Source organism: Hordeum vulgare, chromosome 1H, assembly GCF_904849725.1.
Source record: "Hordeum vulgare subsp. vulgare chromosome 1H, MorexV3_pseudomolecules_assembly, whole genome shotgun sequence".
NCBI classification, from domain to species: Eukaryota; Viridiplantae; Streptophyta; class Magnoliopsida; order Poales; family Poaceae; genus Hordeum; species Hordeum vulgare.
Genome location: NC_058518.1, coordinates 389,290,374 through 389,304,802, shown reverse-complemented (window position 1 = coordinate 389,304,802; position 14,429 = coordinate 389,290,374). Strand labels below are relative to the sequence as shown.

General features: G+C 46.9%; 1 protein-coding gene across 1 annotated transcript; it reads right to left on the bottom strand.

The window, feature by feature from the left end:
• Positions 1-9,141: 9,141 nt before the first annotated feature.
• Positions 9,142-10,952, bottom strand: LOC123411801 (GATA transcription factor 2-like). The gene is made up of 2 exons (XM_045104765.1): positions 10,248-10,952; positions 9,142-10,071 (listed from the first exon to the last, which is right to left on the bottom strand). Exons 1-2 carry the CDS (start codon positions 10,614-10,616, stop codon positions 9,358-9,360), a joined length of 1,083 nt encoding a protein of 360 aa, XP_044960700.1. The 5' UTR covers positions 10,617-10,952; the 3' UTR covers positions 9,142-9,357.
• Between the last annotated feature and the right edge of the window lie 3,477 nt (positions 10,953-14,429).

Sequence of the window (14,429 nt, the reverse complement as noted above, 5' to 3'; positions counted from 1 at the left end):
TTCGAGCCTGTTTCTGCCGCAAATTTAGGGCAAGGATGTCGTCTCAAGAATCTGTCGGGGAGAACGATCTCCCTCAAGTCTATGAAGAAGTAAATGCTGATCTGAAAAGAATGGAGGTCATGGAGGGCAAGGAAAGGCTGCTTGAAGAAACTAAGGGCAAAACTAAGAAGGAGAATCCGGCATTGGACGAAGGGCAATCTGTGCTCAACAAGGAAGAAGGTGAGGAACAGGATTTTCTTCAACCCTATCTCCACCTTTTACCTCCATCCTTGATCGAACTCTTGAGGTTATGTGAAATAACTCGTGTTCGTAATACTTATCTCACCCGTGAAGTTGTTTTGCTGGAAAAACATATCACAGAACTCCAAGGTATAAATCAAAGATTGATGGCCCTCTTGGAATCAAAAGACATGACAACTCCACCACCATCACCTTCAAAGGAAGACAACTAAGCACGGATATGGGCAATCCCCTTGGCTTGTGCCAAGCTTGGGGGAGTTGCCCCGGTATCGTATCACCATCACATCTTTTGCCTTTACCTTTTCTTAGTTCGATCCTTTTTGGTTTTATCTTTCTCTAGTAGAATAAAGTTCTTAGTGTTTTAGGCTTGAGTTTTGCTTTGTGTCACCCCCGATGTATTCGAGTTCGTGAGTCATATAATAAAGAGTGTTTTAGTTAAGGGCCTTGCCTCATGCCATGAGCTAAAGAAAAGAATGATAGAAGAACAAAAGCATGAAAGATCATGTAATGATCTTATGGGAAGTGATGGCTTCACATATAAAAATAATGTTGATTGAAACTTCTTGTGGGTGGACAAACGTAGACCTTGGTCATTGCCGCAATTAATAGGAAGTAATAAAGAAAGAGAGGTTCACATATAAATATATCATCTTGGACACCATCTATGATTGTGAACACTCACTAAACTATTACATGCTTAGAAGTAGATGTTGGACAAGGAAGACAACATAATGAATTATGTTTGCTTGGTTCCGAACAATGTTATATGACTAGAGATCCCTTAACACATGCGATTGCTTCCACCTCATATTAGCCAAAACTTCCGCACTAAGTAGAGATACTACTTGTGCATCCATAAACCTTCAACCCAGTTTTGCCATGAGAGTCCACCATACCTACCTATGGATTGAATGAGATCCCTCAAGTAAGTTGTCATCGGTACAAGCAATAAAAATTGCTCCCTAAATATGTATGATCTATTAGTGTGTGGAAAATAAGCTTTGTACGAACCTGTGACGAGGAAGACATAAAAGCGACAGACTGCATAATAAAGTTCTTTACCACAGGAGGCAATATAAAGTGACGTTCCTTCACACTAAGAGGACACACATCCTAACCTCAAAAGTGCATGACAACTTCTGCTTCCCTCTGCGAAGGGCCTATCTTGTACCTTTACTTTTTGTCCTTAAAAGTGTCATGGTGATCGACACCAATTCCTTATTACGCCTTTATCTTGGCTAACGTCATGTGCTAGGGAAAGATCTATATTCATATGTCAACTTGGAAGTAAGTATCCATGAATTATTATTGTTGACATTACCCTTGATGTAAGTAGTTGGGAGGCCAAACTATAAGCCCCTATCTTTCTCTGTGTCCAACTGAAACTTTGATCTCATGAGTACCACGTGAGTTGTAGCAATTGTAGAAGACAAAAGGATGATTGAGTATGTGGATTTGCTTTACAAGCTCTTATTTGGCTCTTTCTGATGTTATGATAAATTGCAATTGCTTCAATGACTTAAGGCTATTGGTTGTTAATTCTCAATAAGGTTCTTGATCCATACTTTACTTTGTGAAGGAATTATCACTTTAGCATAAGAGATTATATGATGTTATTGTTGTTCTAATTATGATCATGATGCGTGCATGTCCGTATTTTGTTTTGTCGACACCTCTCTCTAAACATGTGGGCATATTTATTGATCTCGGTTTCCACTTGAGGACAAGCGAAGTCTAAATTTTGGGCAGTTGATACGTCCATTTTGCATCATGCTTTTATGTTGATATTTATCACTTGATGGGCTGTTATTACACTTCACGGTACAATACCTATGCCTTTTCTCTCTTATTTTACAAGGTTTACATGAAGAGGGAGAACGTCGGCAGCTGGAATACTAGCCTGAAAAAGGAGCAAGTTTGAGATACCTATTTTGCGCAACTCCAAAATCCGTGAAAATCAACGAGGAATTATTTTGGAATTTATAATAAATACTGGGCGGAAGAAGTACTAGAGGGGAGCCACCAGGAGGCCACAAGCCTGCTAGGCGCGGCCTACCCCCTGGCCGTGCCTAGGGGGCTTGTGGGCTCCCTATTGGCCCTCTGGCTCCCCTCTTTTGCTATAATGAGGGTTTCGTTCCAGAAAAAAATCAAGATGAGGCTTTCGGGAGGAATCGCCACCGCCACGATGCGGAACTTGAGCAGAACCAATCTAGAGCTCCGGCAGGGTCGTCCTGCCGGGGAAACTTCCCTCCCGAAGGGGGAAATCGTCGCCATCGTCATCACCAACACTCCTCTCATCGGAGGGGACTCATCACCACCAACATCTTCATCATCACCATCTCATCTCCAAACCCTAGTTCATCTCTTGTAACCAATCTCCGTCTCGCGACTCCGATTGGTACTTGTAAGGTTGCTAGTAGTGTTAATTACTATTTGTAGTTGATGCTAGTTGGATTACTCGGTGGAAGATTATATGTTTAGATCTTTGATGCTATTCAATACCTCTCTGGTCATGAATATAATTATGCTTTGTGAGTATTCACTTTTGTTCCTGAGGACATGGGATAAGTCATGCTATACGTAGTCATGTGAATTTGGTATTCGTTCGATATTTTGATGCGTTGTATGTTGTTTCTCCTCTAGTGGTGTTATGTGAACGTCGACTACATAACACTTCACCATTATTTGGGCCTAGAGGAAGGCATTGGGCAGTAGTAAGTAGATGATGGTTGCTAGAGTGACAGAAGCTTAAACCCTAATTTATGCGTTGCTTCGTAAGGGGCTGATTTGGATCCATTAGTTTAATGTTATGGTTAGACTTTGTCTTAATTCTTCTTTCGTAGTTGCGGATGCTTGCGAGAGGGGTTAATCATAAGTGGGATGTTTGTCCAAGTAAGGGCAGCACCCAAGCACCGGTCCACCCACATATCAAACTATCAAAGTAGCGAACTAGAATCATATGAACATGATGAAAACTAGCTTGACAGAAATTCCCATGTGTCCTCGATAGCGCTTTACCTCCTATAAGAGTTTGTCCAGGCTTGTACCTTGCTACCAAAGGGATTGGGCCACTTTGCTTCACCTTTGTTACTATTGCTACTTGTTACTTGCTACTTGCTACGAATCATCTTATCACACAACTATCTGTTACCGATAATTTTAGTGCTTGCACAGAATACCTTGCTGAAAACCACTTGTCAGATCCTTCTGCTCCTCATTGGGTTCGACACTCTTACTTATCGAAAGGACTACGATAGATCCCCTACACTTGTGGGTCATTAGTAGACATGAAATTTACTTTTTAAAACATAATTAAGGGACTATAATACTACCGTAATAAATATTTGATTTGGTACAACCTCAACAATTGGTCTCTTATAGTAATCTAGATCAAGCAAGGTCTAAAAAAACTCAAAAGGGAATCAGTGTTTCCTTGCCATTTTACCAAAAGTAGAATTACAGAATCATCATATTATAAGCAAATACCGATGATGCATGAGATGCAATACGCCAATACCCTTGCCTCATGTGCAGTAGCTAATAGTTTGTCAATAGGCAAGTTTTAAATCGACCAAAAGTCAAATTATTGAATCATCGTATCATAAGAAAATACCCATGATGCATGATCTTCATTACCCATGGATCATTTGCAGTAGCTGGTGGTTTGTCAATAGGCAAGTTTATCTCAACCAAAAGTAGAATTAGTGAATCATCATATTCTAAGCAAATACCCATGATGCATGATCTGCAATACACATGGGACATTTGCAACAACTCATGATTTGTCAATAGGCAAGATTTAACTCGAACAAAAGTAGAATTACGGAATCATCATATTATAAGCAAATATCCACGATGCATGATGTGCAATATCCTTGAGTCATTTGCATCAGCTTGTTGTTTTTTCAATACTCAAGTTATAACTACGCATGAACATACAATAAGTGGTCATCTACCAAAAAGTACCTATAGAATAAAGAACACATGTTCTAATCCTCATGACCTGTTTTTAATTAATTATTAAGAAATATCAACTTAACATCACGCTTTTGCATCCCAAGAAGACTAGTCCTCATGAATCTTTGTACAAAGTCGTAAACTTTCATTGACCTAATCAGTATAGAATTAAGAGAAAGAAATAAGGGGAGACGGACCGGGATTGAGATGGACCTGAGAAGTGGAAAATACGTACCTAGAATAAACTCAGTTCCACACCCTGATTTTTTTCCAGCCTCCCTCGGTATCGATCTACTCAGCAGCAACGTCGTCACGCATGGCCTTCCCATAATGCAATGAGCATGCGCTCGGGAGGTGGTGGAAGCTCTTGAACCATTTGATGTAATTTCACATCTCTTGGGTATACTTATATAGCTTTGATTCTCTATTACATCATTACAACACAATAAGAATTTTACTGGGTTACACAGTAGTAGTGATGGTTTTGAGATTACTTACCAATAGGGTCATAACATGGCAAAAACAATTACTACCACACATTTCTTAAACTTTATAAAATATATCCACAAATTTAATTAAAGAGACGAAATTCTAATAATTTATAGATGATATAAAAGTAAACATAGCATGTCGAAAGAATTGAAAATCTAAGCTAATGTCGCACAAATAAAACAAAAGAGATGTGTGCCTCTAGAACTTTGAACTCCATTGTGTTATTCATTTGTCGCAGACGTTATGTATTGACAAGGCAATGCTCATAATTATTCCCGAATCTATAAACATGAATAAAGCATATCTAATCCTCACAAATGATTGCTTACTTGATTATAAGAACCCCATAAGGTGGTCAGCTCTGATGTTCTCACTGTCAATGTTCTACTTCCTAAAACCGAGCACAATTTTTGCCTTGCCTAAAATAAAAGGAAATCACTGCTGAGCTTAAATGTCTACAACTTCTATTGGCACGCTGCTCGCACCACCAGGGTAAGGCACCTATTGGTAAGGGGTAGGTCGAAGGCATGGTGGCCGTCTTGGATAGAAATGATCCTTGGGATGCTGGTGCAAACATCATCGCCACCAGGCGAATCGAATGTTCACGATAGGCGCCACCACTCGGTCGCGGTCCAAGGGGAGGCGACACCGCAAAGGGTGAGCTGATAGGCAATGGAAGGCATTGCCGCACGAGCTAGGTGTCGGAGTAGAGGCGACACCGCATGAGAGCAAACAGAAGGGCGGCAGGAGGTGCATCACACGAGGTTAGGGTCGGAGGAGAGGCGACATAGAAGATGTAGATGGCTGGGGGATTAGACCGCCTTCGTGCCATGCGCCCCTGTCATTCCTCCTCTGTAGGCTGGTGCCTCCTTTGTCTGTTAGGGTTCACAAGGAGCTATGGATGAATATGAAGAAAATGGGTTTCCTCCCGCTTTGTATTACAAAGCAACCAACCGATACATCCAGCTTGTTGGGCCCACAACATAAGAAGCCCAAACGAAAAATAAAAGAAAGAAAAGAGAAACAAATGCCGACACCAACAGATCGACAATGAGAGGAAGACCGGCAACCGTTGCACCCGTCGGAGAAGTACCACCGCGTCCAAGCAGTCTGAAGCGTCGCGCACCAAACAACACCTCCAAGAAGGAATATGACGATGTCGCCGCTGTTGCCTGGACAAGTGCTAGGGTTTCCCCCGGTACGCGGAGGGTAGTGGACGAGGGGGTATCCCTAGCGCCCTTCAAGAAGACCGACGACTCCTGTAGGCGTCACCGCGTCGGTGCCGGGCAAGCCGGAAGGGATTTCTCCCGATTCATAACCACCACCACCATCCTAGACACTTCGTCGTGCACCACCCACTCAACCTCCCACCAGTCTGTGCCACCACGATTACCGGACCACCCTCGCCGTCTTACTGGAGCTGCCAACACGAGGCTCGGAGGAGAAAAGGAAACAACGGCCACGAAAGCATCCATAACTCGATCGGGGGGAGGGGCAACCTCCACCGCCAGCGCGGAGCCGATCGGACGTGACGACGAGGACTTGCCAGACCCTACGGCCCGGCCAGGCCCACTTGGGCTTGGACAGTCCATGTCCCTGCGCTACAGCCCGTTGACTGACATTGTGAACATCACCGCAGACCATCGCCGCCTCGCCCCACCAAGGAGCGGAACCGCAGAGCGCCGAGCTACCGGCCCGCCCAAACCCAGATGGGGCCCAAACGGGCCCAGATCTGGGCCTGACGGGCGCCGCCGCGCCTCCCCACGACCAACGTCCGTGCCGCCGCGTCCAGAGCCACCGTGGCACCACCTCCAACGGGCCACATCGCTATCGGCCGAAGCGCACCGCCGCCAGCTGCCACCTCCCGAGCAGGGGCATCGCGCGCGGGGGGAAGGGCAGACCCGCCGCTGCCAGCACCACGCGGGCAGGGCCTGGCGGAGCACGCTCGCAGCGACGGGGGGAGGGGAGGGAGAGGGGAGCGTTGGAAGGGGGAGGGGAGCCGCCGGCCGCCTCGCTCGGGGAGGCGACGCGGGGGAGGAGCGGGGATTGTTGTTAGTGTCATGGATGAATATACATGGGCTTCACCTGGGGGACAACCCAATTATCCAGAATGAAACGGTTTTTCCACCAGAGTAGCTGCCCTTTTGGGACAATGGGCCCACTTAGCGCTAAAACATGAATAACAGTGCAATCCAACGACCAAAAATGACCCTCGGTGAGATCGGACGGCCAAAGTCTCTAATAAGATGAGAGGGCTAGGATTAGATTCAGCTTTACTGTCCTATATGATGTACATGGCGCCATACACGCCGAATACGGATTAGGGAGAACTTGAGAGGGGTCTTCTCTTTTAGAAAAATAGGACATGAGCTTTACTCATTCTATTAGAAAGAGAAAACATGTTTCTGTTTGAGAAAAAACGAGAAAAGTTTGTCTATAGAACAGATAATGAGAAGGACTCGCTATTCGTTATTTATTTATTTTAAATACTGTGCAAACATGATATATATACTCATGTGAAGACACGCACTCACATTCCTATACCTGTGAACACGTTTGAGATACTAAACCGATAGAACATTTTGAGGTTGACGAAGTTGTCACGAACACCTTCATAATCGATAAAAATATGTACTCTCACTGATCGCACATCGACAAATTATGTGAAAATAATTCAGAAAAATACGACCAAGAGAGCCAAGTCTAGAACTTGACCCTGTTGGATTGATTCCATCACAAATAACCTAAGCACACGGAGTGTGTGTGTTGATCAGCACTTATGCAATTCCAATAAAATTAGTTGTGCGCCATCAAATAGACTAGCAGTTTCGTTTCCTTTTTCCTCTCTTGACACGATGCACGACGAGAGGGTAGTTCCGTTTCCTCGAGAGGCACAACGGTCGGTCTCCTCCCCCCCCCCCCACCCGTTCGTCGCTCCAGCGGCGGTGCATGCTTGGGGAGCCCTGGTTCATTTTGGTTCCTGTCTAGGTGTAGGCTTAGTTTGTTCAGACGACGTTGCTCGGTTGATGTCGGTGTCTTTGCCAGGAATAAAAGTTTTCGGACCACCACTTTGGCGGTGTCCTACGATGGTGTTGAGGAGTCGCGGATTTTTATCCAAATAAGGCCTTCAAAACGGCGGTGGAGATCTTACCGAGGGCCATGTTTCTTCGTCTTGGTCATGTCGCGTCAGCGGTTCCTCCAACGTTGGCGCGAAGCCGAAAGTGTTGGTGCTGGAGGTGGTCAGTGCTCGGTCGACAATCTTGTTCAAGGTATGATGCACCTAGAGTGTCTTCAAAGGTGGAAAATGGTAGCCGCTTATGGAGCCCCTCGGCGGCATTGCCGCATGAAGTCTTCAGAATCGTCATCCAAGAGGAGTGGACATTTGCTCCGGCCGACAATCCACGCGACGTTGTTCGCGGCAGCGCCTCTTCAGAGGCTTTTGCTGCTATGACTTTCTCTTGGATATCGACTTAGTGAAGGTCGTTTCTTCTCCTTCTCGATGAATGCTTCGGCGACGGCGGTGGCTGAAGATTGTGGTCGTTTTGTTGGTGGTTGCAAGGGCCAAGAAGTTTTTTCTATTGCTTCTTGTAATTTCGCTTGGTGTGCTGTCTCTTTGGATTTCCCCTCCAATTTGCCACGTATGTTGCAATCTGCTGATATTATTAATATAAACGTGGCACTTGTACAAGAAAAAAAAAGGTGGTCGCAGCATGCGGACGTGCGCCCAAAGGAAGACGCACATGGAAGTCGGCAGGTTGCATTGCGCACATCTGCACTCCATGGCCGCAACGGGGCTCCGCCCCAACCCATCTTTACTTGTCCTGCCTTCCTGCCCAGCCCCACGGAGAAGCTAAACGGCAAAGGCAAAAAAGTAAGTAACACTCCTGCCACTCCCGCTAATAAGTGAAGAGAGAAGAGAAGCGTAATGAAGGGGGGCACCATCACGTGACCAGAACGTTGCCCACTCTTTCCCCTGCCGGAAAGCTCCACGATGGGCCCCAACTCACGTGCTGACCCACCCACCATTCCCGGCTCTCACACTCGTCTTTCTTTTTCTCGCCATTAAAAAGCTTGACCTACCGGTGAGAAATAAAGTCCGTGGAGTAGTAGGGCAGTTACCACGGAGAAAAGCTGCAGCAACCCAATGACGCGAACATACTGCCGCTAACGAGAACGAGCAGACCGAACGCGCAGCACTGCTCTCAACAGTCATATACTCATATTGGAGTAGTACAGTTTAGTGGCACTTGAGCTTCTTGCTTCCTCAAGTTTTACCAAGCAAAATACAACCAGTTTGATTGTTCTTGTAGGAAGCCGAGAAAAATCATAACAATCAAACAATAATCCGTGAAACTATGGTAGATTTTGGGCGTCCTTCGTTAGATTAATAATCTTAGCGTGATTTTATGAAGTTTTTGTGGAATGGTGGATTTGGATTGGCCACGATGGCAATTGTACCAACAGAACTTGATATTCATCACTCGTAGTCGAACAAATTAATTAACAAAAAGATGCAAGATATCTGGAGGGAAAAAGAAAAAGGAGAAAAAAGTGAAGAAAAAGAGGCTTGAGGATTTTGCAAAGGGATCTAGCTAGCTAGCTACGCTGCGTGCAGGCGCGCGATGATGCACGGCTAACCAGCTCCATCCGTACGACCAGCTCAAGCGATCAACATATGCCGTAGTCATGGAACATGAGCTCCGGCTTCACGGTCACCCCGGGGCCGGGGCCAGCCGCCGCCGCGTCGAGACGGTGGCTGCCGCGGATGAGAACGAGCTCCTTCTGGCGGCGCAGCTCCATGACCTTGCGGTGAGAGTTGGAGTGTTGTGTGAGCAGGAAGGTGGGGCTTGCCGCCGGCCGGTACTCCGGCACCAGCCGCCCTGACTTGAACCTCACGCCGCACGCGTTGCACAGCGTCTTGGGCCCCAGCGGGCCCGTTCGCCATTGCGGCGTCTTCTCCGACGCGCAGTGCGTGCAGCGCCGCACGCCGCCTTCCACCAGGCCCACCTCCCCGCAGGCAACGGGTCCCTGCTTCTTACCGCGGCCGCCACAGTTGGAGCCGCTGGGTCGTGCCGTCGTCGAGGACGGCAAGTCGGACGACGAACACGAGGACGACGGCGATGGCTGCGAGGGCGGGCGCGGCATGAGGGAGTGCCATGCTGCGGCCGCCGCGGCGCTCGCCCGCGACCGCTTGCTTCGTGCTCCGCGGCCTGGCAGCGCTGTGACGCAGCTGTCTGGACCAGCCGCGCTGCCACCGCCGCTGTTGTTCGCCGCGTTTGCCGCCGCCATTGCCGCATGCGCAGCCGATGAGTAATTCGGCATGTCCGAGTAGGAGTCGTCCACGAACTTGGACAGCCATTCGAGCTCTGCGGCTTCCTCGCTCTGAAACACACACATATACATTACATGTAAATTCAGGTAAGGTGAGCAGTTCGATCGATGATCACGAGCGTCAGAATGCACACGATCTAACGATCATGCATGCATGTATGCACAATTTCTTCATATGCAAGCTAATTAAGGGCCATATATGCGTTGGTTAATTATGTGGTGCTTACGGGTATGTAGAACTCGTCGGCGAAAGAGAGCATCGACGTCTGGTGATCGGACGACGTGGCGGAAGGGGTGGTGGCCGACAGCTCGCCCACGGCGGCGCCGAGGTGCTGGTGGTGGTGGAGTCCGTTGTCCGGCGCGGCGGGGAAGAAGTCGTGGGCGCCCGCGCTGGGGAAGTGATCCATAAGCTCATCCACGCGCATGTTGGCGTCGCGCATGGGCTGCATCCCGTAGAAATGGTGAGCAGCCGCGGAGGCGGAGTAGCCGCCGGACTGGTGGCTCATGGGCGCGGCGTTGACGTTGGCGGCGTTGTGGTACGATCCCATTCCCATGCCGAGCTCCACGCCCATGGCCATTTCCCACTCCGACGCCATTCCACGCCCCAGAAGAGCGAGCTAGGTTGTGTACCGCGTACTTAAATGGGACGAGCAGTGGCACTGGCCGTTCCAGTACGAGTACGAGCTAAGCTAGCAGTGAAGAGTGTGAGTGCGCGAGAAGGTTTATAAAGTGATGCGAGAGAGGGAGAGAGGAGGAGGTGAGCTGGGTGGAGAAGAAATAGTGCGCGCTGGGCTTTGAAGAGCGAGCTCCAATCAGTCGCCAGTAGCAGGAAGGGCAGTTGCGAGATAATTTAATGGAGACAAGGACAGAGCCCCAGAGGAGGGAGGGAGAGAGAGAGAGAGAGAGTTTAAGGTGGTGCGATTAGGGGGAGAGCCCCAGAGGAGGGAGGGAGAGAGAGAGAGAGAGAGTTTAAGGTGGTGCGATTAGGGGGAGTAGAGGATTAGCGTGCGGAGGGGAGAGGAAGCTAGTCTGCTACAGCGTACCCCGGCACAGGGGCAGGCCTCCAACGTGCCCACCCATCCTCTCTCTCTCTCTCCGCACACTCATGTGCGCGCCAGACCACATGTGTCGCTCTCCTCTCGCCCCCCGTTCTCGGCCTAGCAACGCTTTAACTCCCTTAATCGCCTAGCTTCCCGCTCACTCATTTCTCCATGCATGGGATACGTACAAGTGAAGCTTTGCGGCTTCACCCTGTACAGACTACAGTCTAGTGTGTTTTCATTTCGGCAAGGGAACGGAGAAGAATCTGCTCGTGCCGTGCATGTTACTTTAACCCTAACGCTCGGTGAGGGCGCACACGACGCGCCACGTGACTCCGTGAGCTGTAGCCTGCGGCGAGTGTCGTCCCAGTGCCCATGGACGGACGGGCGAAGTGGACGCTGCGCAAGGCAAGGCAGGGGAAGAAGGGAAGCATCATGCGTCATCCCGACGCGAAATGAATGCTGCCGGGCATTTCGTACAGGTAGCCAGGCAGGGAAGTCTGACACCCAGAATGGCCACCCCGGTCAAAAAACAATTCCTTTCCGGGGAGGCCTGCGAGCGTTTCCTTGTTTGATCGGTTGCCATGCCCGCCCCGGGGCCTTGGCCATGGCAGCTGGTGCTCGTTTCTTGCCGGTCTCGGCATGCAATAAAAGCCACTGTAGCTAGCGGCAATGCATGCTCGCTTGCTTCCCGCATTTGCTCTTCGCTTCTACTGCTAGCTAAACTCCGGCCCCCGTCTGTGAAGTTCCGGTTTATTGGAGTCTTTCTTCATATAGGCCGGAGGCCAATTACGTACTTCCTTGCCCGGCCGGGGTGCAAGCATGGCTAGCGGCTGGCTGGCTACTGCATGCCGGCGTGCGTGGTGCGTGTACCGGTACTGTATGTGCGAGTGAGTGACTGCGCGGCATGCATCATTCATGTGCCATGATGAGATCGATCCATAGGTAACTGGCACTACTACGAGTAACGTAAAGGTGCTTCCCCGACCCATCACATATTTGCTTGGGTTCCATAAGTGCATGCATGCATGTGTACTGGGAGCCCATAATGTCGCCATCCTAGTCTTTTTTTTTGCAACCACTGCATCCATCTACGTACATAATATCGTCCACAGCATGTCAGCAAGTTCTTTCCTGTTTCTTTGGCCTTCCAAGGCACGTACGATCACACATTTGTACTATACTTTAGGTAAGCGCACTGAGACAGAGACGAGGCACATGTATGCAGGGATGAAAACGGAGTGGAAACCGACGAAACCGGATGTTATCATATTTGTTTTTATATTTTTTTACAAAACCGAAAACAAAATACAGAAACCCTAAAAGTAAATACGAAAACAGATACTATCAAAAATGGACACGGAACAAATATAGATTGGACACGAAAACAAAAGTATGTGTTGACCAAAGGTTAAAAAAAACCTGTATCATAGAGAAATACACACAAAAAACAAACAAAGTTAATGAATAGTTAACATGGCTACCAGATAATATGATTGTGTTAGCAACTTAGGGTAGTATTGTAGTAGTGCTGGACAATTTCATATAGGGTCTAATAGAGTAGTATGTATGTACTAGTAGTAGAAGTTGATCCTCAAATATTCCATTATGCTCATTATATTCATTATGTCTGTGTGTTGTTTGATAGTTGGGTTACAAATATTCCATATGCTCATTATGTTCATTATGTATGTAGTAAAGACGGAAATTCCTCTTTTCAAAAAAAAAAGTAGAAACGAAAATTCCATATTCAAGGAAACGGAAAATTCAGTTTCCACGTATGTTCCACGGGAAGACACCGTTTCGTTTTCTGTTTTCGTTTTGACATATAAATCTTCATTTTTATTTTTGTTTTGCAAATTTTCATTTTCGTTTTCATATTTCCTCTCCGTTTTCATTTTTCTTCGGCAACAAGGGAAACTTTCCACTTCATTTTCATCCCTACATGTATATATACGCGCGTACGGTGAACTTTGTGGAAGAAGCAGGCTAGTTGCTGTATTTGCTCGGAGGTAAACTGGTAGGGGTGGGAAAGGAGAAAGGCCCATTTCGAAGTAGGGCATGCTAGGCCCGACAGCGGACATGTTACACATGGTGCGCCTGACACACGGAATATTGATACGTGAACTAATGATGCCAACCTGTCGTTTACGCGTCCTCCCTCATGTAACCTTTAGGTCACAACAGTAACTGGTCGGCTTTAATCAGGAGAGGCGCGGTAATGCAGCTAGCTGTAGAACTCGCAGTAGCATTTCTTGTAACTAATAAGTACTCCCTATGTAAACTAATATAAAAATGTTTAAATTACTAAAATAGTGTTTTAAATGTTTTTATATTAGTTTACGAATAGAGTAGTAATTTGCAATATACATGAAGTAACTTGGTTTCAGTTCAGAACGTACCATGGGAGAGGGAGAGCTGAGCTTTGATTTCTCCAACGATCGAGCTGATCGATGCAAGATATATGGAGTACTCCATGCCTGCTAAAAACGTAATGTTGGCTTGGGAGCCGTTCAGCTAAAAACTAAAGAGTATTTTGGATATTATGCAAGTCAAACTTACGTGAGCTGTTCGGGGGAACTTGTGCGTACGCGAGATATATCATATGTGTACTATATATATATATATGTTCGCCGAGAAGAACGAAATGGTGCGTGGGCGCACTACGTGCGATCGCACCGGAATCACATGCTAAAAGCGATCCGGCGCATAAAATATGCGAATTAATTCGTACAAGAATTGTACATTAGTCCGGTCGCCTCACATGAAGCTACCAGCAAGCTTGAGGTGAGCTGTCTCCGCTTGACCGCAGCTAGCTTAACTGGCACTCTAGGGTCTGGTCAAAAGGGAGCTAGCCTAGGCCAGTTTAGCTAAAGGCTAAAGCCTCCTTGGTACTCCTATAGTAGTATATGTACTACTGTATCACGCATATGAAATAGGGATGAAATGGAGTGGAACATTTCTTCCTGTTTAAGGGAAACTGAAAACAGAGAGGAAATATGAAAGCGGAAACGGTTGCAAAACGGAAATAAGATTGAATTTTTTATATGAAAAGGAAAAAGAACCCGGTGGGACACGCGTGGAAACGGAATTTTTCATTTTCATGAGTATGAAATTTCCGCTTTTACTATAGGTATATGGATGTTTTATACTTATTTGATGATCAACTTCTCATAGTTATTTGAAGACCGACTTCTCAATAAAAGCGAGTCTTCTCAATCCTAGCACATAATGACACAATGAACAGAATAAGCCGAATGGGTTATTTGAAGACCAACTTTTCATACCATATAACTAGGCCCTGTTTCTTTAAAAAGTCCTAAGACTTTTTTAGTCTCAACTAAAAAGTCCCTAGTCCCTACCCGTTTT